This window comes from Amblyomma mixtum, chromosome 4 (genome assembly GCF_055824585.1).
Source record: "Amblyomma mixtum isolate Tamu chromosome 4, ASM5582458v1, whole genome shotgun sequence".
Lineage (NCBI taxonomy): Eukaryota > Metazoa > Arthropoda > Arachnida > Ixodida > Ixodidae > Amblyomma > Amblyomma mixtum.
In genome coordinates this window covers 141,625,997-141,651,861 of record NC_143015.1, presented here as the reverse complement: position 1 = coordinate 141,651,861, position 25,865 = coordinate 141,625,997, and the positions used below count along the sequence as shown (strand labels likewise).

Here is a 25,865-nt window from a genome sequence, read left to right as displayed (position 1 = left end):
TTCAAATTTCAGAAACGGTCGAGCTGCTTTCATATCTGTCTAGCAAACTGTCTCACCTGAGCAGCTGGGCAGGAGTTAGTAGTAGGATATAGTAGTTCAAAATATCAGGCATCTCGCCAATCAAAAGCAGCCTGGAACAGAGCAAAGTGAGGACATTTTCACGAAATGAGCTCTAGACTACAGCTGATACTTTAAAAGAACCCTGCGGCGCAGTAGGCACACATTTAGAGCAACAGATGATGGCCTCGAGAGAAACTGCAAGGTGTTCCTAATGGGGATCAATTGATGGCAACGATATGCGCGCACTATACAGTCAAGCACCGACGCAGAGTACTTCAAAATAATTGTAGTGCGTGTTGTTCCTTCAGAACTTAGAAATAAAGGCATTCGCTGCTCATTACGTTAAGGTCGCGTTATTAAAAAGTTACCGAAGGCAGCTATTCCTCACTGCAAGGAATAGGCCGAGTCCAAAAAAGGTATAGCACACTGAAAAAGATGTTCCAGGATTTTCTCTAAATTCTCCACGATAACGCCCGCTTTCAAAACCACGTCTTCACATGACCACCTGGGAGATTATCGAAAGGGCTTGGTCGAGCTTCTGCACAAGTCTCGTTTGGCCCGGAGCTCGCTTGACCCGGAGTTCTGGTTACTTACGTCGTGCCGTCTGTGTACAAAAATATCAAAGAAAACAGCATTACATGCACTAATTCTCTAAGTCTACGCACAGGTCCCAAATAGAAAAATGCACTGGTACCGTTATTTAAAAATGTTTTATGGATTTTAACAAAAGCCAGATAAATTTTAAAGTTCTGCTGGGTCGCCACCTCACGATTAGTGGCAACAAGACTGCTGATGTGTACGCTGCACAAGCGCGCAACAAAGAAATCAAGATAGTTAATACGCCCTGCAAATACTGCATGTAGCTGGCACAATGTGAACTAATATAATAATTGCCAGTTTGGCAGAGATGGTCGCAGCAGTGATAGCCCCGCGAGTTTCTAAGCAGTCGAGCAAGCAGTTGAAAATTTCTTTTTAAGGTGGTGTTCCCCTCAAGAAACCTTTGTCTTTCTACTCTGCGAAGATTTGCTTCCCCCTCGTTCGAACATGTGCCCTTCGCTGTCTTCCATGATCCTCGGCTCCTGTTGTCTCTATAAGCATTTCTAGCTATATGACAATTGGTGCGGCCGCCGCGATGGCTCAACGACGCTCGGCGCTTGAACTGAAAGACGCGGGTTCGATCCCCGCCGTGGCAGTCGAATTTTGATGGAAGCGATTCTTCGATGTCAATGCGATGTCAGTGCACGTTTAAAGAACCGCAGGTGGTCGAAATTTCTGGAGCACTTCACTACGACGACGCTCATAGCCTGAATCGCTTTGGGACGTTAAACCTTCATAAAATAAAAAGACAGCTAATGCGCTTACCTGAACCCTTTCTAGTTGTATGTATGCACACCTGCCTAAAACTAAGCCCTCAAAACAACAAAATGAAAACCTTTTTTTTTTCTTTCTGTCTAAACATTCAACCACAGAGCAGAACGATATCCTCTGCATTTTTCCCTTGGCGACTCGCACACCGCTACACCCATTGCAAAGCTGCGCTTCTAGGCTGCAAGGAAAGAGTTTCTGAGAGGCTAGGTCGTGTTGTGGAAACTTCTGCGGTCATGTTTAAACCACGTTTTCTTTATAGGGTTTTAACGTCCCAAACCGACTCAGGCTATGAGGGACGCCGTAGTGGAGGGCTCCGGAATTTCCGGTCACCCGGGGTTTTTTAACGTGCACTGACATCGCGCAGTACACGAGCCTCTAGAATTTCGCCTCCATTGAAATTCGTCCGGCGCGGCCGAGGTAGAACCCGCGTCTTTCGGGCCAGCAGCCGAGCGCAAAAAAAATGCAATGCGAGAACACTTTGGAAACCAAAGCGTTGAGAGGCGAAAGCCGAGGACACTATGCCGTGACGACTTTCGGTGGATGTGACGTCTCACCGTTCCCGTGGCAATATCGACACGCTTTATTAGCGGACGACAGTATGAGCCATTAAAGGCTTTCCCCTTAATAACCACTGAGCCATCGCGGCGGGGACTGTATTTACACCAGGGATGCTTGCTTGTGCACAGAGGGGACGTATAGTAATGTTCTGCTTCTATCTTGAAACCATTTCTTCAAGCAGCAGCAAGTGGCTGTGGTGCCGAGGCAGCCTTGAGAAAGGGCCAATTGCTGTCGCCACGTGGGTGCCGCCGCTTATTCGCCACCGTGGACTTGATGATAGCAGTGACGATGACGACTGCATGTGAGGAGGACTCCGAAAATTTTGTTTGTTTCTAGACTCGTCTCCGCCTCAGCCGAAGAAAGCGGCAGTTTTCGCTTAGCCCAAAGTGCGCCATTTACTTCTCAGATCGCAGTTTAAATAAAGTCTTCAATCAATCAGTCCACGTTGCTTCCTGTGAAGGAGCCGTCTTGCACCCGAACCCAACGCTCCCCTCAGTCGAGATGCTGACTTCCAGGAGAAGTCGCCCGCGGTCAAGACTCCGACCGATTATTTCAGGGCATAAGCGCTCCTGAGTAGCTAGCCCCGAAAGGGGTCACTGGTTGTGGTAGGCCAGTTCACCCCCAAAAATGACTAACCTCTTGCCACTCTAATTTCTTTCTTTTTCTTGAAATGCAGCTGCAATAAGAGCAAAACAAAATGTGAGTTGATGAGCTCAGCGCCTCTTGACAGTAGATGTCTGTGATAGTCGAGTACAGCGTTACCGCGCAGCTGTCACACCTATTTTCAGTCGTATTTGTCTGCGTTAATTTCACATGTTACTGATAGCATAGTCGATTTCGAAAAATTATCTTCTTAGTAGGCTCTGCATGGCACGTGTGTGCGTCGCATCGCCCTAATTTTGGCTGAATTAAACAGGAAAACGGAGACCCCCGCCAATGCCTAATGCACGTAATTGCCGGCGTTCGTCTCATCTTTACTCGAAGCCAAATCTTTCTCACCGCAGAAGACACCTGCTGTCTCCTCTAACGGTCCACGCTCCTCACATTTGCAGATATATAGATAACGCCTTCTTTTGTAGCTGAATGGCATCCGGATGTGATATTTCCCTTGAAACTGAATTAAACTCTTGTTACGAACACTTGTTTTGCCACCTGTAGAGTCTGCGGTACTCGCTGTGATCTCAATACCCACCTTTTTACTCTGTCCTTCAGCAGCAGCAAGAGCCTGTGCCCATCGAACCCTCAGTGCGTATGCGGAGGGCCAGCGCGGTGATAGCCCGCCTTACGTTCGTTCGTCGTGTGGGTGCCGGCAGAAGTTTGCCCGATTCCTGGCCGGTTCAACCAAGGGGCGAGCTAAGGCGCCACTCAGAGGTGAGCAGAACCGCTTATAATTTGGCCCACTATGAATGATATGGGTGTGAAGTGAGCAGCTCAAGAACGCTGGCGTTCTCTCCAACCTCTAATTACGCTGTTGATGCCGAGGATTGCTTGTCATACACTATTATTTATAGTGAGCAGGTGTTTACTTTTTTTTTTATTCCGTACAGGTTGTTTTATAGATTGCGAATATAGGAACGAGCGATATGTGTTTATTTCATGTCAAGGAGGATATGCGGCTGGGATGAAGTGCAATTGAAAGGCGTATTCTTTCAGAGAAACTACCTCACTACCAGTTTGCTTTTTTTTTTCTAAGGGGCGGTATCATGTTGCGGAATTGTAGAAATATAAAGCGAAAAATTGGACACCAACAAAGCCATTAGTGAAATTGAATAGCTTATGGCCCTGCTCTCTGAGATAATCGAGGTAATAAGGAAAGCAAAGATGCGGTCACTGTATCCCTCTAGATGTAAACGTGAAGCACATTATGTGAGACAGAGTTTCTTTCGATTACAAGCTGACGGCACTGTATTTAGCCATAATGGACGCTCAAAGCATCATGGGCCGGTGAGCTACCTAACGCGGGACAGTCGGATTTTTTTCGGGAACACAGAGTGTCATTACTGAAATTTGCAATTCCGAAAACGCTGTTCTCCGTGTGCGTGCCTTTGCCGCGTACGTAGTGCGCAAAAGCCATAGTGGCGAAAACGCAACAGCACGCGACGCCAATAAAAGGTTTCTCTTTTTACTGCGTAAGCAATACTGTATACACCAGGTTTAACCGCTCGTCGCGTGGTCCGGGGACCCCCATCCTCTTCAAGGAGCCGCCGCTGCGCCTAACAGAGATGGTGTGACGTCAGCCTCTCCGTTGCTATGGCGACGCGTGACGTCAGCTTGCTTTCTCCACAGCAGCCAGGACGAGCCGGTCGTGCCGCACTCCTCGAGGAGTCTCGCCATGGAAGTCACCGACGAAGTGTCTATATCTGAATCTAGTTGCTCTACTGCTTCGGAACAGTTTAACTCTAAGGCGACAGCCAAGCAAGCTAGGAAGAATGCAAGAAAGAGGTTACAACGTGCCCAAGAAACGGAAGAACAACGAGAAGAACGACTGCGGAAACGACGAGAAGCCGAAGCAGCTAAACGAGCTGTATCGAGCTCAGAAGCTGGGATTAGGCAAGCTAAACGGAATGAAGCCACGTGGATGTGACCAAGCATAACACTGTATTGCTTTCGCAACCAACCAGGTTTAACCAGAGCTAAACCACACCATTTTTTTTCGAAATTCCCTTAAAAGGACTCTTAAAGTGTTAAGCAAAAACATTTTTATATATTTTTTTTAATGCGCTTGTTAAGCACAAAGTGTTAGTTGCTGCAGCGTGCAATACTTGGCCAATAGTACAGCTAGTCACCTCTTATTTTTGGCAAGCTTTGCGTTCGTTTGTTGCAATTTATAGACACGGCATTGATTGCTAGGGCAATCTTCATTATTAACGTCTATTTTTGCATTATTTTTTGGCCAAAAGTTGTGGTTCCGCAGTCAGTAGCTCACCAGTAGCTTAGAGCGCCAATGGTGGCTGAACCCCCATAGATGGGGTGCCAGCTTTCCCTCTAGGTAATAGCAAGAAACTCTATGATGCGAGATCTTACATGGCTTTAGTACAAGCGAACACGACACGATTAAAGGCAGGCCTCCCAAAGGAGCGTTTCACGTGCCCGACTGAGGTAGTCAAAAGTGAAATGGAGTCCTCCTCCTGCTGCTGCATTCATAGCCGACGTGGTGGCGATCCAGCGACCGTGACAGAAATGTGGTTTACATGGCTGCCCGCTCTTGATGCAGTAACTTATAGCCACTTGTCTTATTGCTTTCCTCAGCTTGTACCGTTTAATGGGTGCGCCGTACGGTGATCCCTGAGCATGCTCGCTTAGAAAAGTTTTTAATGGCACTTCTCGATTCCGTTTTCCACACTTATTTCTCTGTTTTCACACTCGTGGGACGCATTCATACAAGTTCGCTGGGCGTAAATGTGCCATATGCTCTAGCGTTCGAAGCTACCATCGGCGCGCGTGCCTTCGGGCAGTGGCAAGCGAAGCTGAATCTTTTGACGCCACCGCAGTTTCAAAGCGCAGGCTTCAAAGTCCAGTCGGGCAATGTTTATTTATTTGATTTGCCATGGTCGCCCTCAAGGCCAATCATCAATATTATATTCATCGTTAGGACCACGTTAAGCAGTGCTGTCGCACCAAAAGCACCAAGAAAGGTGGTGACGAAGGTTCTCCCCGGCCTACGGAAAGTGATAGCTTCAGTTCTGCTATCAGTTCCCCACTGCATATCTCGGAAGCACACTCTTGGACATTTTTTCCTTTCGTCAGTGAACAGGAACGAGTGCAACTAATTGGTGTTTCGGTGTCTGTTTGCTACATTATACTATTCTTACCTCTTAAAAAAAATAAAAATCATTATACTTGTTGACAAGAATCGTGACCGCCACAGTTGCAGCAGCAGCGTAAACGGCATCAGGTAGAAGTGGCATCCGGATGTGGAGGAACTGGAATGTAACACGCGCAACAGCCAATGAACGGAAAGCAGATCTGACGACTTTAGGAGGACGTGCTGCAGTCCCAGTTGTAATCTATTTTGACATGTTTTACCGAAGGATGGGAACAAGAAGAAATGAGTGCTGCAGCCCACTTTGCTACAGTCCGCAGGGCCACTTAACGCAGTTTGTTACCGAGAAGAGGAAGAGTCGTGCGGTACAAAGTTGTGACGGAACTTTACTGGCATAGCTATAAGATTTTTCACTCCCGTGCCTGGAACGCCTCCACGGGCAAAGCGTAGGGAGGCATCAGTGCCATTTTCAAACGATCATCAATGTCGGTGCTTCCATTCCTGAGGTGCTTAATAGACCGGACTCGTTCGTTTTCGTGCCATTTGACCACGTGCTGCGTCGTGGCGCAAAAAATCTCGGTTCAGCAACAGCTTGGACTTTTCTTTCAGCTATGAAAGCGGGAGCATCAACTAATTAGATGCGCCAAAAACCCAGCCGTCAGCAGAAAGCTGTGGCAGAACCGTGGGGCAGGAATGCGGCCCCCGAATGACGTCATCACCTTTCCTGCAGCTACAGGCCATCACAAAGCAGGGCTCGATCCAGAAAGGCAAGTCGACTTTAGTGATGTACGGAAAAAGATTTGGAGGCGCCCCTCTTCCTCCTTCCTGCAGTAGCTGTACAGTACCCTCTCAGGTGGATAACAAAAGCAGGCTGCGCTCAAGATGGGGGCGGCTGTACCCCTCCCTCGCGTGCACTGGACAACAGGTCACCGTCCCGACAGACCTAATGTGGTACATGTACACAGTGGCGTATCGTCTGTGCGGGATACACTAGGAAATACGCTGCCCACTGTCGTATTCACGTAAGCGCGGCTTATGCAGTCCTATCATTCGAAATTGAATCACTCGCGTTTACATCATCAGCTGACAGCAAAGCGTGCACGGAGGCGGCAAGGTCACTGCTGACGAAGTCGCAACGCGGCGAAGCGTGCAGCGAAACAATGTTCACCCCCCAAGTCCCGACATCAACTGAGCGACAGACTCGGCGACAAGTATCAATGCTTTTGCATTCACACATCATTAGAATTGCTCAGGTGACCCCAGAATATTTTGTTCACATTGATGATACTGATGAATACTATAAACCAATCTGCACTACATTCCTTAAACATACGGCAGTTTCCGCTTTTTTACCCGCACGAGTAAACGCGTGGTGTTGTCATTCATGCATATATCCTAACCTGTTGCTTTCTATTGTCAGTAAGGCAATCCTACTTTGTGATGATGATTATAGATTTTTTTCTCGTCTTTCCTCTGTATTAGCCAATGGAATTTCACTTTGTGGTATCTAGGGCTTAACGTATATGTAATTAGTTTGTACTTATAGAGCACAACAGTGGTACGGTTTTTTCGCGTTATGTGCAAGCTGTAATAGATAATTATTTTACTAGCACTCGGTTGCTAGAGCGCTCCACTTCTGAGCCGGATGACTCGGGTTCAGTCCGGCCTCGGCGGCAGAGTTTTGACGGAGGCAAAATTCAAAAGCGCACATGTGCTGTTTGATGTCACTGTCCATTACACATCTCAGGTCATTCAAATTTATTTCGAACACACCACCACGGAGTCCCTTCTAGCCTTAGTCGCTCCTGGACGTCAAACCTCCCATACTGTACCGTACCATACCATATGTGAAACCTCCAATACCATACCATACCCTCCCGTAACGTACCATGCGGCACCATACCACCTTTTTTTTTAATAACCGACAAGTGCACTGAAGCTGGGCCACTAACGTCCTATGTGGCCCTGATTTGCAGCTCGAGCCCCAGCCTGTGCCTGGAGCGTTATCGCCACGTGGGTGCCGCCGACGCCCGGTTTTCGTCCAGCAGCCCCCTACTGCCCCAGCCCTGCGGAAGGACTGAGGGAAGAAGGTGAGGACGACTGCCTATGGCTTTGCCCACGCAGAAATGCGAAAATGACTCCGTCGTACATGGTCTGAATGCCACAACTAAAGAACTGAAGACAAGCCCAGACATATCCGTGTGTGTCGTTTCCTTTCTCTGTGTAAGTCTTTTCCGCTGATCCAAGTTTCAACGATATTCGGAATCTGGTTCTAATCTAAAATCCGATGCGGAACACTCGCATCAGGTTTCCGCAAATCGTCAAATAAGAGTGTTCTAGTACTCGGCTACTTAGTGTGAGATTTTACTTAATCAAATAAGCATGCATGGGTGCGCGTGAAATATTGAGGCGGTCAAAACTTAACAAGCTTTTTCTTTCGGTAGATCTCTCTGAGCTTCCGTTATTCTAAATATCCGCTTCCCATGCTCAGCTTAATCGTTGCAACAACGGAAGTGAAAGTCCTGGAACAGGCGCGAAACAACTCTGTGGTGAGATGTGATTATTACGTTGGGCATTTTGTTTTTCGGATCTCTGTTAGAAAGAAGTAAAGCAACGCTAACCAGCTTCGCCCAGTTCTGTTACACGCCTGAAGGCGTATAAGCGTTTGGCTCCAGATCTTCCAGCCGTTGCTGTATAGAGTTACTGTCTACGAGGTTGCTGGCGTCGCCCTCCTGGCATGTCTTACGCGCAGTTTCCAGGCTTCCCTGAGAGCCAGCGAAGGAAGCTCCATTAAGCATTAAACGGCGAACCTCCGAGAGCAGAAAGTCGCAAATGCGTGAAAATTCTGTACACATACACACGGACGCATACACTTAGCATACATCCGCTTGCTGTTGGGAGCATAGCAGTGGCCTGCTATCAGTTCATATCCTTTTAACCTGTACTTATTTATATATAAGACCGTCAACCTTTTTATTAAGCGCATCTTCGCACGCATTTCGAAAATTTTATGAATATCACATGCTTCATCCTTCGCTTCTCTCAGAGTATGACCCCATTTTACCACTTTAAATACCATGAAAGTTTTAATAAGCATACAGCTTTTCCATTTTTCTTGGTCAGGATCAACTATTTGAAAAAGGCAACCTGCCATAGATGAGGGGACCCATTTCCTTTCCCTTTCCCTATCAGGCCCTTTTAGCTCCAGTTTCCGATTTCCGTTGGAGAGCCTTTTTACGCAGATTGCGTTCACATAAACCGAACATCGGAACAATATGAAGCAGAAGAAATCTGTGCCAGTTCCGAGACAGGACTTTAGATTGCTGACTTGAGATTGCGGCTGGACGGCAAAATTTCGTCACCATTTGAGGTTTTCAGGGACCTCCTGCAGAAAATGAACATAAACCATTTTCCTCCATGGCATGGTGTGTTGTACAGGTTTACAGGCCAGTTGTGACAAATCTGGCATCGAAAGAAAACAGTGGGCTACTTTTCTCTACCCTTGACCTCTGTATGGCTACCTTCCAGACCTGGTAAAGGGCGAAAAGCTTAGGCAGTGCTCGCTACTGGGTGTGTTTAATGCAGGTGAACTAACACAGCTGTTAAGACCATATCTTGCCTTCTGCAGAGAACTGCTCCTACCTAACGTCAGCCTCACGGAGGGACCACCATGACTGGTACGTTGATGACTTTGGTGGACCTTGCATTTGTATTGCCTTGATGCGTACAACTCGTTCGTGACGCCGTATCATAGAGCCTCCAGTATAGTATATACGAATGTCTGTTCGAAGTAATTCTCCATCCTTTTGATCTAGAGGCGCGTGCATGCCCTGCAGTGTCAGCGCACGTATAAGAAAACCAGGTAGTCTTATAATTCACTAGATACTCTCGATTAAACCGTTCTTAGCCTTTTGCGTCGCTTCGGGACGTTAAACACCACATTTTAAATTTGATTGCAGTTGTAGCCAGTAGCGTTGATGTAGCAGTAAAAACCTTTTTTGATGACATTGTTCTTTAACTCTGGATGTGCAGCCCGAGTCCATGGCGAGTGTGCCACCAATGTTTGAGCAAGGCGCGCCTATGGTGACTGGACAGACGACGTCACGAGGGCGCAATGCACCCACACCTGAAGAAGACATGCTGAAGGTGAGGAAGTCTGCCAGCCGCTTTGCCCACGCAGCAGACGCGCCCATTGGTCCATCGTTCCTGCTCCAACGGGTGGAATTTGAGGCGCAGTGTACTGGCCTGAACTCGTACAGGATGGGCATCGACTTCTGTGAAACTTGTGAGGCAGGCCGGCGAAAGACGGGCATTCGCGATTGTTGAAATGCGCGTGGTATGTGCTCGATTCATAAACTTCCTTTTATGCAATAAATGCGCGTATTTCATCGGAAACATACAGGCAGTCACAGGTTAACTCTTGCGCATGCTGGACTGCCCGTAACGCACCCGTGTTTCGAGATTTCCGCTCCCAAAGTTGACGGTTAATCCGCCTAATCGTACGCATGCGAGACGTGTGCGCTTGGCGAGGAGCTTCTCGTGTTCTGTCGTAACCCTAAGGCATGGGGTTTTTCATTTTCGATTTCGGTTAGTGAAAGCGAAAGATCTCGTGGTCGTTTTGCCTCTTGGTCAAGCATCAGAAAGCTTGTTTTTTGTGTGGTTTAGAGTGACGGTCGACCATGAGAGAAACCGTGGGGGCAGCGCAATCCCTGCCACGCCACGACAGCACCAATGCTGAAATGCCTACCCGCTTCGCTCAGTTTTTTTTTCGTATTTCCGGTACTAAACAAGCTCTTCACAATTGGCACATGTACGCTACAAGCAAAAGGCACAAATGGACCGAAGCAGCAAGGCTGGGTGTCTATAGCGTTCCGCTGCTGAGCGCTAGGCCCCGGCTTGAAATCCCTCTCACAGGGACCGCATTTCAGTAGGGGCTAGATAGGGGCTAAACGCAAAATCTTTTTCTTTTGCTACGTCGTCAATGCACGGAAAGAGTGCTGGGTGGCGTAAAGTAATTCAGAGCCCTCCACTGAGGTTTCGCTCATAGGGTGCATGCTGCTTCAGGATCCTGAAACTTTATTATAGCCTAGAAGAAAAAAGAATACTAGAAGGTTAGTTGCTTGTTATGTTTACAATGCAGCTCTAAAAGCTGCTGTCGTGTGGACGCCAGTGATTTAGGCTTATTAGGGTTTAACGTCCCAAAGCAACTGAGGCTATGAGGCACGCCGTAGTGGAGGGCTCCAGAAATTCCGACCACCTGGGGTTCTTTAACGTGCACTGACATCGCACGGTACACATGCATCTGGAATTTTGCCGAGCGACGTAACTACTGAGCCAACACGGCGTGTCTGGGCGCTAGTGAGTAAGTACTTAGGTATTACAAATATACGTCGCCTAAGTGAATTCCTCTAAGCATAATTAGCGGCGAAAAATCCACGATGTTGTCAGTCTCTCTTATAGGGCCGAAACGGCTGAGTCAGCGTCGCTTGTTGAAATCTTTGCTTCTTTTCTATCCTCCGCCAGACTGGGTGTCTTTCTCGGAAGCCACTCGAATGGGCTTCCCGGTGCACAGACAGCGTCACGTCAGCGGGTGCGACTTCCAGCGGCGCCTCCAAAGTCGGCTCCAAGGCGGCTGCGGTGTGCAGCAGCCGAAGTGCACGCGCACACCCTTCGTGGCAGAAGGTGAGGAATTCCTCCACGCGTCGCGAGATGGCGCCAGTTCACCTAATGCCGTCTGGTTTGGCAGGAGGCGCCATGAATTTTGCAGATAAAACAGCACGCGTAAACTTCATTCTTTTTTGCGCGCATTAATGCGCACACTCAAACCAAGTAGTATCCCCTTTCCTCGTATGAGTGTGGATGGGGATGCGTTAAAATTTTCGGGAGCGAGGATTCGTCCTACGCCCACATGTCCACTGCAACAACTTTCCTCACTTCCCTTTAGGCACTCCTTCTACATGGGTACGAGGGGGTACCCAAAAGAAACCGGACTTATTTTTGTTTGAACTTATTTGTTCACATTTTAAGCACAGGCCTTCAATCTCCTTCAAAGTATTCCTCACTTGCAATGATACGCTTGTCGAATCTTTCATTCCGTTTTTCAAAACATTGTTTAAATTCATCTTTTGTGATGCTTGACAGTGCCTCCGTCGTTTTTCACCTCAGCAACATCAGCGAAACGCTTTCCATTCAGCTATTTTTTTCATTCTAGGAAACAAAGAAAGCAGCACGGGGCAAGGTCGAGAGAGTATGAGGGTTGAGGAATAGGGTCATGCCATTTTTGGTCCAAAATTGTCGCTGAGACAGCGCTGTGTGACCAGGGGCATTGCCATGATGGAAAAACCAGTCACCCGACCGCCACAAATCTGGCCGCTTCCACCGCACACTGTTGCCCAATCTTTTCAAAATATCCAAGTAGAAAGCCTGGCTAACTGTCTGACCCTGCGGAACAAATTTTCAATGGACGACTCCTCTCACGTCGAAAAAACAAATCAGCATTGTTTTGAGGTTTGGTTTCACCTGACGAGCTTTCTTGAGGCGAGGTGAATTTGGAGTTTTCCATTGGCATGATTGTTGCTTTGATTCAGGACTCGATTCAGGAACACTTGAGTTCCCCCCATAGCATCGTCCTTGTACGTCTTTCTTAATATTTCAAGAGTTTCCATTCAACTTTTTCCGAGCAAAAATCAGAATTTCACCGGCGCACGCTGTTCACGAAAATCAGCCATTGCAAAAACGACATTCACACAAAACAGTCGTCACTCTAAAACTCTGCCTAAACTAGTCTGACCTCCTTCAACGACGGCACTCGGCTTACTGACTCTGGAATGTTCGTTCTATGCGCTCCTAGTGGCAAAACGCGGTACCACAGAAGCTTTGCCGACCAAAAAATTTAGTCCGGTTTCTTTTGGGTACCCCCTCGTACATAAACAGCGCAGTATCAATTGTCTGGTGTGTAGTATTTACACGTTAACCGCAGTGCAGCGGGTTATGGAAAAAAATACAGGTGTAACGTTAAGAGACTGGAAAGGGCAGAGTGGGTTGAGGGAACAAACACGGGTTTATGACATCCTAGTCGAAATCGAAGATATGGGCTTGGGCAAGGCATGTAATGTGAAGGCAAGATAACCGCTGGTCGTGAATAGTAACGGAGATCTACGGGCGAGGCCTTTGTCCTGCATTGGGCGTAGTTAGGCTGGTGATGAGGGTGGTGGTGATGTAGTATTCGTTTTGTGGTTCATTACTTGCATTCAAATTGGTTGACGCTGCATCATTCCATCATCATGAAGGGCAAACTAATAGTTGAATTACTGGCGAACTTTCTGTTATCAAAAACCTACTGACTCTATTTTTCACTTCGGTTCTTGAAAGGGCGATCACTTGCCACAGGCTGCCAGTCGGCCCCGAGAAGTTGACTGCCGCAGCTCTCTCGGGTCCAATGCCAGCTGTGTTCTCTGGTGGACACCACACCCCTCGTCGAAGCCCAAACGACGGGTGGAGGCGCAGCGACCACGCTTCGCTGCAGAAGCCCGTCGGCGGACCGGTATGTATGGCGCTCTGAGAGTCAGTGAGGCTTGCGTGGCGCAACACACGGCAAGAGTTCCAGTATGCGTCGAGGATAACAAGCGGAGAATATCTGATCTCTTAATATTTCATGTATTGTTATATAGGCCAGGAGCAGAAACTAGTAAAGACTCGCTGTTTTACAACGTATGGCCCAATCTCCGCTGAACTGAAGAGTGAGTATTTCGCGCAAATCATTACACGCCCAGTTGACATAGAAGTCTTAAGTATTAAGACTGCGCGAGTCGTTCATGAGTGCATCCTCCTCAGGCACGTGTCTGTCTAGCCTTAGCCGTCTTTTAATTCATTTCATTTTGCTTTAAGAACCCTTCAGGCGTGTCTCTCGTCAGCCTAATCTTTCATCATCGTCATCATTATCAGCTGACTACGCCCACTGCAGGGCAAACATTTCTCCCATCTCTCTGCAATTCACCCTGTCCTATGGCACCTGCACCCACCGTATCCCCGCAAACTTCTTAATCTCATCCGCCCGCCTAACTTTCTGCCGTCCCCCTGCTACGTTTGCCTTCTCTTGGAATCCACTCCGTTACACTTAAGGAGCGTAATCTTCACAGAAGTTCAATATACATATTTACGTGCGGCGCACGAAATCTGCACCAAAGCGCGCATTTAGCGGCTACATCCGTGCGACCGCCTCAACGTGTGCACCATGTGTTAGGAATTGATTGCATTTGGTTTGGTTTGGTTTATGGGGTTTAACGTCCAAAAGCGACTCAGGCTATGAGAGACGCCGTAGTGAAGGGCTCCGGAAATTTCGACCACCTGGGGTTCTTTAACGTGCACTGACATCGCATAGTACACGGACCTCTAGAATTTCTCCTCCAAAGAAATTCAACCGCCGCGGCCGGGATCGAACCCGCGTCTTTCGGGTCAGCAGCCGAGCACCATAACCACTGAGCCACCGCGGCGGCTGGTTGAATTTGAATGTTTATTTTCAGAGCGACAGCTCTACTCGATGCACCAACCGCGCTCAACACCGCGGAAGCTGTCCGCTCTCATAAATTGACCTTCAGCCTAGGCAAGGACAAAATGCCCTTAGGTAGTAGAAAAAATAGGTAGACTATCCACGAATGGGAGCGCAATCCACGGCGGCGCGAACGGATAAGCTTTACAGGACGCTGCGCGAGACCTCTACGCATATCGCCACAGCCGAACACGCCTCATGTTTTTGTCGTTGCCGTGGTGGCATGCCTCATGTTAAACTGCACCCCACTGCTACGCTATGCATTGCGGGGAGTCGTCGTCTTCAACTTCCATCTGCTCTCTCCGGCCGCACCGCCCGCTCATCGTCATCTCCATAGAACAGATCCGTGCTTTCGCACTGATTCCCCGGAGCAAATTAGACCCACCCCCAAAATTTGGCCTTGCCCGATTAGGACCAGACTCGATGTCCGGCCATAATTGAGCTTGCCCGACACGATGGCGATCTCCGAATTCGGCCGAGGTGATTTCCAAAATTTGGTCCGGGACACCACCAAAAGTTTACCTGGGCCATCTATAATCGATGGTCAATTTATCTAATATTGCCGCGTTTCACTGAGTAGACTGTAAGGGCAGGTTCGTTGAGATGGCGCTCGTTTGTGTTTCTTCTCACGCTCTCGTCGCATGCTTTTGCAGGCTTCTTAAGTCTCCTATACCAAGTGCTAAAACCCCAATCGAATGCCCTATGCCGTTGACTCCAGCAGTTTCATTTTGGCAGGCGTCCTCTAAAGTCACCGCATTAATGTAACAAAAACTTCCCATTCACCCGTATTATTAGCCCTTTAGCTTTCAAATCTGGCGTACTGTTCAAATATGGCGTACTGTGCAATGCTTCACTGAGCTTTAGGTTTATACAAGCCATCCCACAATGCATTTTATAAACTTATCACTGCACCTCATTTTCTTACTCAATCCCATAGAACTGCTTTCTATTAGTATCAATTTTGATACTTTCGTAGTTTATACTATTCAAAGTGATTACTAATCGAAAGCAGTTCAATGGAAGAAGCAATTCCTGACGTTCCTTTGCTGATCGCCTTTCAATCTTTCCGTTTCTCACAAAAATCTGATAAACTATGATTTCCGTTAAACAAATCGATGATGACTTTAAAAAAATCTATGATCATCGAGCGCACAGTCTGAGTCAGTTGGCGTGGAATGATCCCATTCTCATTTGTGCGCCTAACACGCGCTGCCTTCCCTCGCTGCTATCGGCAGCCTATATATATGCCGTTCTGATTTCCTCCCTCCACAATAGGCCTCCCATCTAGAGTGCCTGTTCTAAGCTACATATCTTCCTCCCCAACATACTACTTAACGTCGCTCCCTTCCTTCTCCAGCCGGGGCTCTGTGTCCTGCTTGGAAGCCAAAGCTGGGCTGGATCGCCTCCTCTCCGGCACCGGCGGGAGGTACCAGCAGGAGGCACTGCATCAGTTGCAGGCAGCGGGGACCACTTCGCGTAAGCCAGGAGGAAACCTGCGCCTGTCTAAAGGCGGAGGCATCTAAGGTGAGGACAAAACCGCTTCAGTGTTCCTCCCGCTGTGTGCTGTAGCGAATTCTCACTGTGACTACCGGAGACACAATGATGATGCGGATGAGAAAGTTCCGGTCATCTACCTGCGTCAAATGACCCGAATCCACGCAAGAAGGTAATAGCTTCTCTCTGCGCCCTGGAAACAGAGTTTCCGATCTCAGCAAGAGGTAGCCACCAAGAGCTGGGTTGGCCTTGCATCACCCCTCGCCCCAAAGCCACCCCACAGGTCGAGCAATGGGACCCTTTAAAAATAGTGTAACGTGGCGGCCAGCCGAAGAATGAGATGTGATGAACCATGGAAAAGAGATGATCTAATGGCCGCTGGCCTAGCGCGAGCGCTCCGTCCCGGGCCACTGCCAGCTTCGTCTTCGTCACACTACCCGGGGCCTCCGAGCGATCGTCCCGATCGGTGTCGAACAGACGGCGAAATGGCGATGGTCTTGAGTGGGGGTTTGAACAGGATGTAGACGATGGTGCAGTGCTGGCCGCCACGATGAGAAAGATGAGAGAATGAGTCCCGGTCCACGAAGCATCCGGGCCGGAGGGTGCCAGGAGCTGACGGCCGAGGTCCGTGGATGCACCGGACGGCAGGGGCAGGGGGCCGGTGTCTTCACGTGTGGGTCTTGGGTCTTGGGTCGGTCGGGTCTCGGGTCGGTGGGGTCTCGGGTCGGTGGGGTCTTGTGTCGTCGTGTCTTGTGGTCCGGGCGGGGGACGGGGCTGGGGTGAGCGGCGAGGTCGGTTCAGCTCCGGCGGGCGGGGGCATGGCCGGGCGGCGCGGACCAGGCACTCACGGCCGACGTCCACGGCAGGCGCAGGACATCGAAGCTCCGGGACCAGGATGGCGATGAAGGGACCCCAGCACCTCACACCAAATGTAACGTGGCGGCCAGCCGAAGAATGAGACGTGATGAACCATGGAAAAGAGATGATTTAATGGCCGCTGGCCTAGCGCGAGCGCTCCGTCCCGCGCCACTGCCAGCTTCGTCTTCGTCACAATAGCTTCTTCCTCGGAACTGTATAGAATGGAATGCCTTTCACCTCATATTTTCCTGACAATGAGCATCACCTTCTCATTCCATGAGTCTTACGATGCCCGTGTACTTGATTGTTGTTTCTGTTTTTCTCTGGCAACATTATCTACATATGGTCGTCATTTCCTGTAAAATGTTTCAATGTTGGTTTCAATGTTGGTAGAATTTCTGGGTTTTGAGGAGCTTTAATAACCCTCTCGCAACATCAACTGCAGTTCTAAAGTAGTATAGTCCAAAGCTGGCGCGCATCTGAGAAAAAATTTCGCACATTCTTTCGCCGGGCGCAAAATGTGGTGCACTACACACAGACCAGCACACCGCAACGCTCGATATGTGGCGACACCTCTAGACAGCCAAGAAATGCAGCTTTTATTCTTCTCCTGTTCCTAGAATTTTGTCCCCACCTGTAACGCTGTAGTGGCCGCTGAATGAAATCTGCATGTCTGCCTTTGTACATTCGCAGCAGGCGCAGTCTCGGCTGATGGGACCATCGGTACAGAAGCAGATGAGTTGTGCAGACGGGGTGGGCGGTGCAGTAGTCACGTGGGTGCAGCCGGAAGAAGAGATGTCGGCGCAATGGCGATGGTCCGAAACAAAGACAAAGAGGTGAGGAGAAAAGGGAAGGGTTGACTCTGTCCAGACGGTCGGGTCACTCACTTGGCCAACTGTCGTTACCACTGAAGAATGCTTGGCATGCAGCTATTGTCTTAACATACCGGGAGGTGAATTTTGTCAGCAATATTGTTGTAAAGAGAATTCCGGTACGGAGGCAATGAACATCCGTTCCTGTCACGTCGAGCTCTCACGGTCACGTGACCAGCGCGGGGGGGGGGGGGGGTCGACCGTGCATGGGCATCGGGTCATAGTGGTAGCGAAGGTGGCCACAAAGTGTGTAGTTCATAAAAGCTCCGGCCGTAGGTGCTAACAAACGACAGCAATACGTAGTATAGCCGAAACATTTCGTGATTAATACGTCGGGCAAAACTTTGTGGGTGATTTCGACGCCAAGGAGGACATCTGTCAAGAACAGCGTCCAATAAAAACACGAATAAAGAATTCAATTGACTCGCGAACCGGAAGTCGTCACGGCATAGTGTCCTCAGCTTTCGCCTCTCAACACTTTAGTTGTCAAAGTGTCCTCGCAATTTATTTTTTTTCCATGCCTAGGCGTCGGTTCAAAACTGGTCGTTCAAGCAAAATCAAGGCTACCAGCGCTCCTTGCGGGGATGTAGCAAACGCTCGACTATGTGCCTCAAAAGCAGACCATGTGTCCCGAGAACTTTTGACCAGCCCTTTACCTGCCCGCATGTGGCGGCGCCTGTTCCCGATCTGGGTACTGGATTGCTACTAATCAGATGACAAAAGAGTCGTAGAGATATTTCAAACTAAGTAATTTCTCCTAAATATTTCTTCTTCTAGAGTATAGATGCATTTTCGTAAACAGCGACAAACATTCATTGGTTTACATGGATGTTTTTCGCAGCACGCATCGGCGTTCTGGATGTGCGCCCTGTACGAAGCGGGACTCGTCACTACGGTTGCCTTGTCCGTACCGAACTCGTGGTAAGTTTGATTACTACTTCGTTGATCTTCGAAAGCTTTTTCTTTGCCTTCAGCGTTGAAAATTGTCAACTCCCGTTAATGTGCCTTTGAAATGTATGCTGACAATATACGAAGTCTTAAAAGAAAACTATATGAAAAGGACCTTTTCGCTCCGTAGCTTCCGCTTCAGTGCCAGTGAGCGTGATAGACTGAGCCTTATGGGGAACAATGCTATCCCACCATCTGTTGATAAATCTTTACCACTGTTGTGGGCTGAAAAGCGGTTTTGGTTTCGTTCGTTCTGAGATTGGCGGGGAGTTTCAGCCTTTCGCCTCATTCGTCGGCATCAAAACGTCACAAAAATGACCCACTGTCATTTCGTGCCTGTGTAAATGGTTGCGGAAATCGGGGACTTCATTTGCAAATTTCTCATCACTTCAGTAACCTTTTTTGCGTACAAGAAAAACGTTTCTAGTATTCCCGTACAACCATGTAAGATGTTTTAACCTTCTTGCTTGTGTTGATACTCATTTGTGTGTTCCTTTTCTTGAGCTGTGAGACGACCTGGCCTATCTGGAACCGCAGCGTCAGCTCAAGCTGGTACGGAGGTTCCGAGCCCCAACTGAGGCCAATGGACTCCTGGATCAAGAAGTGCCAACCTCTACTACCCTCACCAACGTCTTCTTAACGCGCAACCCGTAATCCCAATTTCTGTCAGTAAAGTTCATCAATCAATCAATTGTCCACTCGCCTATTTCTTTGCGTTCCTACTATTAATCATAATATAAACTGATCAATTTGATGTCCGCATGATAGCGGACATGACTTAGCAGCTAACCTTGAGGTTTGTCATGCGCGTAAACTTATCAGCAGTCTAGTCGGTTGGTTGGTTTATGGCGTTTAACGTCCCAAAGCGACCGCCGCGGCCGGGATCGAACCCGCGTCTTTCGGGTCAACAGCCGAGCACCATAACCACTGAGCCACCGCGGCAGCGCAGTCTAGTCTTATGACACATTGTATACTTCGACTAGAGCACACAGAAATTTTAACCACCGGCCACTAGAGTCTCTGACGCCTGGCTCTTCCTGTTAACACTACCGTAATCCTAATTTCTGTCCGTAAAGTTTATCAATCAGTTGTCCACTCGCCTACTTATTTGCGTCCCTATATATTGATCATAATAGAACGTGATCAATTTGGTGTTCCACATAACGGACATGACTTAGCAGCTAAACCTGAGGTTTGTCATCCGTGTAAACTTATCGGCAGTGTAGCCTTAAGACACATTTTACAGTTGGTATAGAGCATGCAGAAATTACCACCGGCCACCAGAGTCGCTAACGCCAGGCTCTTCTTGCTAAATTATAGGAGTCTTAATGATGTGTACGTCTGCCCATATAATTACCGTCCAATAGGGACGAATAACCGCGAAGGACACCAGGCGGCAGTAGGCAACACAAGGCGGTGTTGACAATTGGGCGCTTCCCCTGCACTTCGCCTACCACAGTCAGCACCAATCACTTACTCCCAACGGGCACCTACAATGCTGTCTCGTAACTAGCCTAACCCGACTACATGGACACGGTGACATATCCATCCAGGCTATTTTACCGCTGTCGCTGCCTTCGAGGACGGCACCATCGGGGCCGCAGCCACCCTCCACACCAACCGTATAGAGGCTGAGGGAGCGGCCACCACCTCGAGGCTCGTTTACCCAACAGAGAATAATCACGTGCGTTCCCGCGCAAGCCTCGATACTCGGCAAATTTCGCGTTCGTACTGAGCCCAGAGCTATTTCAACCGAACACCAGAAGGTCGGACGCCCAAGCCCATCCACGAAATTTCGCGGCCTCTCTACCCACATACCATCAAATCGCTACTCGGTACAAGATTCAGACGGCATATCGGGCAGCTATAAGGGGACACTCGATAGGCAACGCACCCTCGCTGCCACCCTGGCAGGTGGCAGTTAATGGTTGATAGCGAGAGTTTTTTCACCCCATGAACGCTGCGACCTATTGCAGCAACGCCGCGTGCCTGCCACAACATTGTCAGCGCTAACGCATGCAGCCCACTTCTCTCTCTCATGCTCACTGTACACTGGAATCACAAGTACATACTGGCGGCAACTTCAGACAACCTGCTCCATCTAGGCCTACCTCCTCCATCGCTATTTTGACCCTGCCACTCTGCTCCAGATGCGGGATGACAAAGGCCGCCCTCATGCACTACCTGCGGGAATGGCTCCAACCCGTGGCAGTACACCTCATCCCAAACCCACCCCCTTTTCTCATGTGAGGCCGCCCTGCGAGCTGCTCACACAGCTGGCCAAACATGGCTTGAAGCCTAGCCACGTGGACTCCTGGTCAAGTAGGATCCCACCCTCGAGGACCTATTTTTTTGCTTCAAAACCACCACCACCTCCTCTAATAATTCTGTGAATAACTGTCACGCAACCAGCATCGATCAGTTTCTCGCATTTCTTGCAGGAAACCTGTCAGTGCACGTTAAAGAACCCCAGGTGCTCGAAATTTCCGGAGCCCTCCAATACGGTGTCTCTCATAACCTTAGTCACTTTGGGACGTTAAACCCCATAAACCAAACCAAACCGAAACCTCCCGTAACTCTAGAAAGCTTCACTATGGTGGTTCTAGCGGCGTTCCTTAAAAGCATTGTAATACGTTTTGTGCCCAATATCGCCGCCTAAAGATCTGCCCCCGAGCAGGCTTCTCTGTACAGACTTCACGTACCAGCATTTACGGCTCCCCGACACGTGGCCAATTCCCTAGACACTGTGGGTGATGTCAGCCACATAGTGGAATCATTTCCGTGCCCTCGACGCACCACACCCAACGTCAGTGAAGCTGATAATACCTCTCATTCACTGAATGAGACACACCTGCTACAATCTCTGAAGCTTTCCGCAGGAGAGACAGACTTTCTAGAGAAGGAACCTCTTCGGCGCTCTTCGCGTGCTTCCATTCTATCGCTTAGATGTAATCTTTCCGGCGGTCTAACTCGCCATGAGGAGTGCTCACTGCGGAGAATTACAATGGGCGCGGTTCATGTCCGGTCAGAGCGTCCCGCATATCCGGGTCGCAGACCACTCCACTAATATTTCCTTTCTTCGGTTGCGCCACGAAGGTGGCGATGTGTCACTTTTGGGAACTTTCCCCGGACATCAGTCTGTACGCAATTGACATCTACGCAAACAGGGCTAACACCCAAGCAGGCCGACAAACACACGCTTGTGGATACCCGGGCCTCAGCCTCGAGCCCTTATAGCATTCATCAACGAAAGCAGACTAATTTATGACAAATATGAAAATTAAAAATGCTTAGAGACGACCTTGCTTGAGCAGGGCATCTACTGCGAAGGCAAGGTAACCGCTGGTCCTTAAGGGTAACGGACTGGATTACAAGAGAGGGTAAGTGTAGCAGGGGGTGGCAGAAATTTATCAGGGCGGATGAGATTAAGAAGTTTGCGGGGATGCGGTGGCCGAAACTGGCGAAGGACAGGGTTAACTGCAGAGGCATGGAGAGGGCTTTGCCCCGCAGTGGGCGTAATTAGGCTGATGGCGGTATAACGAATAAAGAGTGGTATAACGAATAAACAAGAAGAGGACGAAGAGCAAATAGGACGAGCTGATGATGATGACAATGATGATGACTGTTGACGGAGTGAAAATATCCACTTTGCGCCTGCGCGTGGGCATGCTCAGTAGAGAAGATCATGCGCCGGCAAATGTCAGGCGCCACTGAGAACGTAAAAGCATTTCGCACAAGGAGACGAAAAAGAAGCGGCCAGGAACACTCAGATCTCGAGGCAGGCGCCAGTAAGCCTGGGGCATCATCATCATCGTTACTGCTCCTGGTGGATCGCTCACCGGTAGCCTGGTCGCATGCCTCTCCCTCCCTCGCTGCTCATTCCGAGGCTTATTCTAGCGAGGAACATGGATTCTCACTGCCAGCTAATCCCGCCGTCCCCTAGCGATTCGATGGAGTCAACGGAGAACAGCGCTGATAATTCAGGTAAACCACTTGTTTGGGTCGCCGAGGTAACCAGTGGAATCTTGCCGTGGGCTTTCACCCACCTGGGATTCATAACGTGCACTGACATCGCACAGTACGCGGGCCTCTGGCATTTCGCCTCCATCGAATTTTGCCCGCCGCGGGCGGCATCGGGCGCACGCGTTCTTTGGAGTCAGCAGCCGAGCACTAGAACTACTCAGCCAGTGCGCCGGTTGTAGCCGTTGTATGAAGGAAATTCAAAACCGCTATTTTTCGGAACCACTCAGAAAGGTACCTTTGAGTGGCCAGAGGACTCCAGCGAAGGCACATCATAACAATGACATAACCTTACCGGAGAAAGAGTGCCTGTGAAAGCAGGATATCTGCAATTTCCTTTGTAGTTTTCTTAGCAACGCAGGCTCGTTTCTGCGAAGAAGAAACGTTGGTCGTGTTTAAGAGCTATAATCTATCCATCCTTCGTAGCCACTTATGGAATTTGCTATTTCACTCTGGTGTCCCTTGAAGCTGGCGTTTTACCAACGGCGTGAATTCATTCAGCTCGAAAAGAGGTTCGCACGAGCCTGAGTTATTCGTGACAGATGAAGTATGGGCAAACGCGAACTCAATGAAAACTAACGCGCACCTTTAAATACATAGTCATTTCAGTACACTTTCCATCATTACGGCCACCAAAACTTGGTGTAAATATGAGTGAAACGCCCATGCAGTGAGCTTTTTGGTAAGCGTTAGACATGTTTCTACAAGGGTGCTTTAAAACAACTCTTCCATGAGCCCCACAATTTCTCCAACACGATGCAAGGCAGCTTTTTTGTTTTGATTTCATTTTCTTTCTTTTTGTGGTCTTCGCAGATCTCCACTATGGTCGACGGAACAGTGAGACAGCTCTGCAAGACCTTGAACTGACGGAAGATCGTAAGTGTTCGAAAGGGAGAGGAGCTTAAAATAAGGATTGCAATTGCATATTTATTGGTTCATTCGTCCATTACAATGTTCTTTCTTAAGTCGGCTTGGTCGTTATTAGCTGTATCTTTTTTCTCTCTCTTTTGGCTTTCTTTTGTTACGTCGTTAAGTTTGTTACTTTCCGCACTTTGTCATTCGCGGTCTGCTCAAACATTATCATCGGCAGTGGTTTTATTTCTGAGCATAACCCCTCAAGGTCGTACAGGAAGCACGTAAATTTATGACTTAAGTAGTAATAATTGCTTATACGCAAGGAAGGACGCTGCAGCGCCCTCTATCAGGATTGACGTTCAAGCCATGCCGTAAGGAAAGAAGTGGAGAAGGGAATGAATGGAAGACATATACCACCCTGTGGGGGAAAGCTAGCGGGTAATTTCGGAAACCTTGCGTTCTTTAACTTCCGTTCACATCGCAATGTACACAGCTGTATTTCGCTTGAATTAAAAAAAAAAACGTGGCCACAACCACCACGCTTCGATACCATGTTCTTTTGCTCATCAGCCGAACGCAGTAACCAATAAGCTTAACCACTCTTCAGCAACGCGATATCTTTCCTTCATTTCATCAAGGATACATAACTTAAAAGGTATCGCACACGAAATGCGTCAAAATAATTTGTGAAGGGCTGCCACGAAAAGGCAATACCTCTTGGACAACCTTGGATGAATCCTCGATACACATTAAACGAGCTAAATGTACGAGACTTGAGAAAACCCTAAATTCGCTGTGCATGGGATATAGAACGCTTCACCGATCTTTCTGCACTGTTCACATGGTTGTAGGCACTGCGTTAATGTATATGGTGGCGTTGTTGTGTCTATTGTGGCTAACAGTATCCTTGCTTGCTTAGAAGAAGAAGCGATTAATTTTCTGTAACACTTTCTTCCTTCATCATTTCAGTCAAAATGTAAGCATTTACTTCCAGCTTGAACCTCATTTTAATAGATAGCTGCGTGTGCGCTACCGATACATCGCACTGCGAACGGTCGTGCGCTCAGCCGAAGAGACCGTCCTAAATTTATAACAACTCAAACTCTCAAAAAAAGTCGAGATTGGTCTGTCTATTGCAAACTTTCAGCGACTCTCAAGAATGTCGGGACTGACAATTTGTTGATCATTTGCAGTGCAAGCAGAAAGAAAGACAAAATAAACAAAAGGCAGACGCGTGGTGTGTTCTTTACGTGACCTTGCTTTAAAATTGTTGCTTTTGTAAGGACAACTCGTAGAACGTCCCCGATGTGTGGCCGTTGTGTGACGTACGGGCGGTGTAGCCTTCATTGTAAGAGCAGAGGGTAATCCTCAGCAGCGGATGAGAAAGGCGTGAGGTTCAAACAAACAAAAGGATAAAGAAGGCAAGTCTTCGGAAAGGAAAATCAAAGCCAGAAAGCTGGAATGATGGAGCGGAGATCTTCCGAAACAGGAGGGGAGTTTCAACTTAAAACACGAATAATATACATTTAGTGTGTGGCGGCTCGGTACTTTGCTCCGCCAAGCTTGAATGGCTACAAGCCGGAGAAAATGCAGAATATTTCTCTGATGTATACCTTTATGCTCATCCCACCCATCCTTTATAGGCTCGGGTCTTGAATGCGTTGTGGTTGCCGCGCATTTGCAAGTACTGTGAAAGATGGCTGTGTGCCGGTTCTCTAAAATAAGAATTCGACGAGGTGCATGTACCTTGCTCCCAGCAAGAGCGTTAAGATTCTTGAAAACGCCCACTACGGTTTTTATAGTTAGGTTGTGCCATTACGGGCAACGCGGGTCCTAAGGACCTTTGTCTACCACCTCAAAACATGCTTTCACATACTGAGATTTGCATGTATAGCTAGATTACTTTTCTCTTAGCCGCCCACAGCGGGCCGTTTTTTATTCAGACGCTTGGTTCAAGAAACTAGACGCACCCTGCTGATTAATTGTAATTAATTTTTTCAGGGTTGTTATTCGGGCGAGTTGGTCCGTCGTGACGAAACTTGTAACGCTTGAACGACGCGGACAGACACGAACGTCTTCGTAGGGTAAGGCACAGTTGTCTGCTCCGTATATGTTCGTGTCTTTGAAGCACTGCAAGTTTAGTCAATGACTTGCTGCTCTAGCTGTGCTACTTCTGGCCAACAGAACCTTGCGCTAATGTTAGGCATGCAGATTGTCTGTTGCTTAACGTCTGCATCTACCACATTCACCGGAGTGTCCTAAGCTGCTCTCTTTTTTTGGCGGCATGCAGGTATTCTCGTGAGAGCATCGCGCGGGTCGTTGTCGGGCTGTTTACCCTGACCGTTCTCGGCAGCATGTTCGTCGCCTACTACTTCATCTTGCAAGGTGCGAACGCGGTGCTGTCAAGAAACGGTGGCTTCGAGAGCTGCCTTTTGTCCGCGGTGAAAAGTTTAATCATGGCATTTCGCTCGTCGCTAACACGTACACTCCTTTTGTTCCGGTTGTTGCCGACGATTCACAG

At 48.6% G+C, this 25,865-nt stretch overlaps 3 protein-coding genes across 8 annotated transcripts in view; all 3 read left to right on the top strand.

The window, feature by feature from the left end:
* The window catches only part of LOC149348506 (uncharacterized), a 20,158-nt gene extending 12,334 nt beyond the window's left edge, over positions 1-7,824 (top strand). For 2 of the 4 annotated variants that reach the window (XM_089588136.1, XM_089588133.1), the window contains exons 4-6: positions 2,168-2,287; positions 3,202-3,357; positions 6,359-6,579. In XM_089588136.1, coding sequence (XP_089444262.1) covers positions 2,168-2,287; positions 3,202-3,259 — 178 coding nt within the window. In that variant the 3' untranslated portion in view covers positions 3,260-3,357; positions 6,359-6,579. Of the gene's footprint in view, positions 1-2,167; positions 2,288-3,198; positions 3,358-6,358; positions 6,580-7,725 lie in introns of those variants that run through there. The other 2 variants (XM_089588134.1, XM_089588135.1) reach the window with 2 other exon arrangements.
* On the top strand, positions 7,772-25,865 carry LOC149348505 (uncharacterized). Of its 3 annotated transcripts, XR_016292767.1 has the most exons (11): positions 7,773-7,839; positions 9,378-9,426; positions 9,782-9,895; positions 11,273-11,431; positions 13,121-13,292; positions 15,655-15,821; positions 17,343-17,485; positions 18,363-18,442; positions 18,974-19,134; positions 23,303-23,365; positions 25,635-25,865. XR_016292767.1 is itself a non-coding variant. In XM_089588132.1 (9 exons), the coding sequence occupies exons 3-9, from the start codon at positions 9,791-9,793 to the stop codon at positions 19,045-19,047; spliced, it is 882 nt and encodes a 293-aa protein (XP_089444258.1). In that variant the 5' UTR covers positions 7,772-7,839; positions 9,378-9,426; positions 9,782-9,790; the 3' UTR covers positions 19,048-19,156. The 3 variants fall into 3 exon arrangements, 2 of the variants coding, with proteins under 2 accessions (XP_089444258.1, XP_089444257.1); XM_089588132.1 differs by lacking the exons at positions 23,303-23,365; positions 25,635-25,865 and having other exon boundaries at positions 7,772-7,839; positions 13,139-13,292; positions 18,974-19,156; XM_089588131.1 differs by lacking the exons at positions 23,303-23,365; positions 25,635-25,865 and having other exon boundaries at positions 7,774-7,839; positions 18,974-19,156.
* Positions 20,662-25,865, top strand: part of LOC149348504 (uncharacterized) — a 28,300-nt gene continuing 23,096 nt past the window's right edge. The window contains exons 1-4 of the mRNA XM_089541778.1: positions 20,662-20,791; positions 23,303-23,365; positions 24,314-24,320; positions 25,635-25,729. Of these exons, the coding sequence (XP_089397904.1) occupies positions 20,662-20,791; positions 23,303-23,365; positions 24,314-24,320; positions 25,635-25,729 (295 nt within the window). The remainder of the gene's footprint in view (positions 20,792-23,302; positions 23,366-24,313; positions 24,321-25,634; positions 25,730-25,865) is intronic.

Coding starts and splice junctions, on each gene's coding strand:
- LOC149348505 (XM_089588131.1), top strand. CDS start 9,791: ATGGCGAGTGTGCCACCAATGTTTGAGCAAGGCGCGCCTATGGTGACT. Junction 11,432..13,120: donor CACACCCTTCGTGGCAGAAG/GTGAGGAATTCC, acceptor GGTTCTTGAAAG/GGCGATCACTTGCCACAGGC. Junction 15,822..17,342: donor TAAAGGCGGAGGCATCTAAG/GTGAGGACAAAA, acceptor GTACATTCGCAG/CAGGCGCAGTCTCGGCTGAT.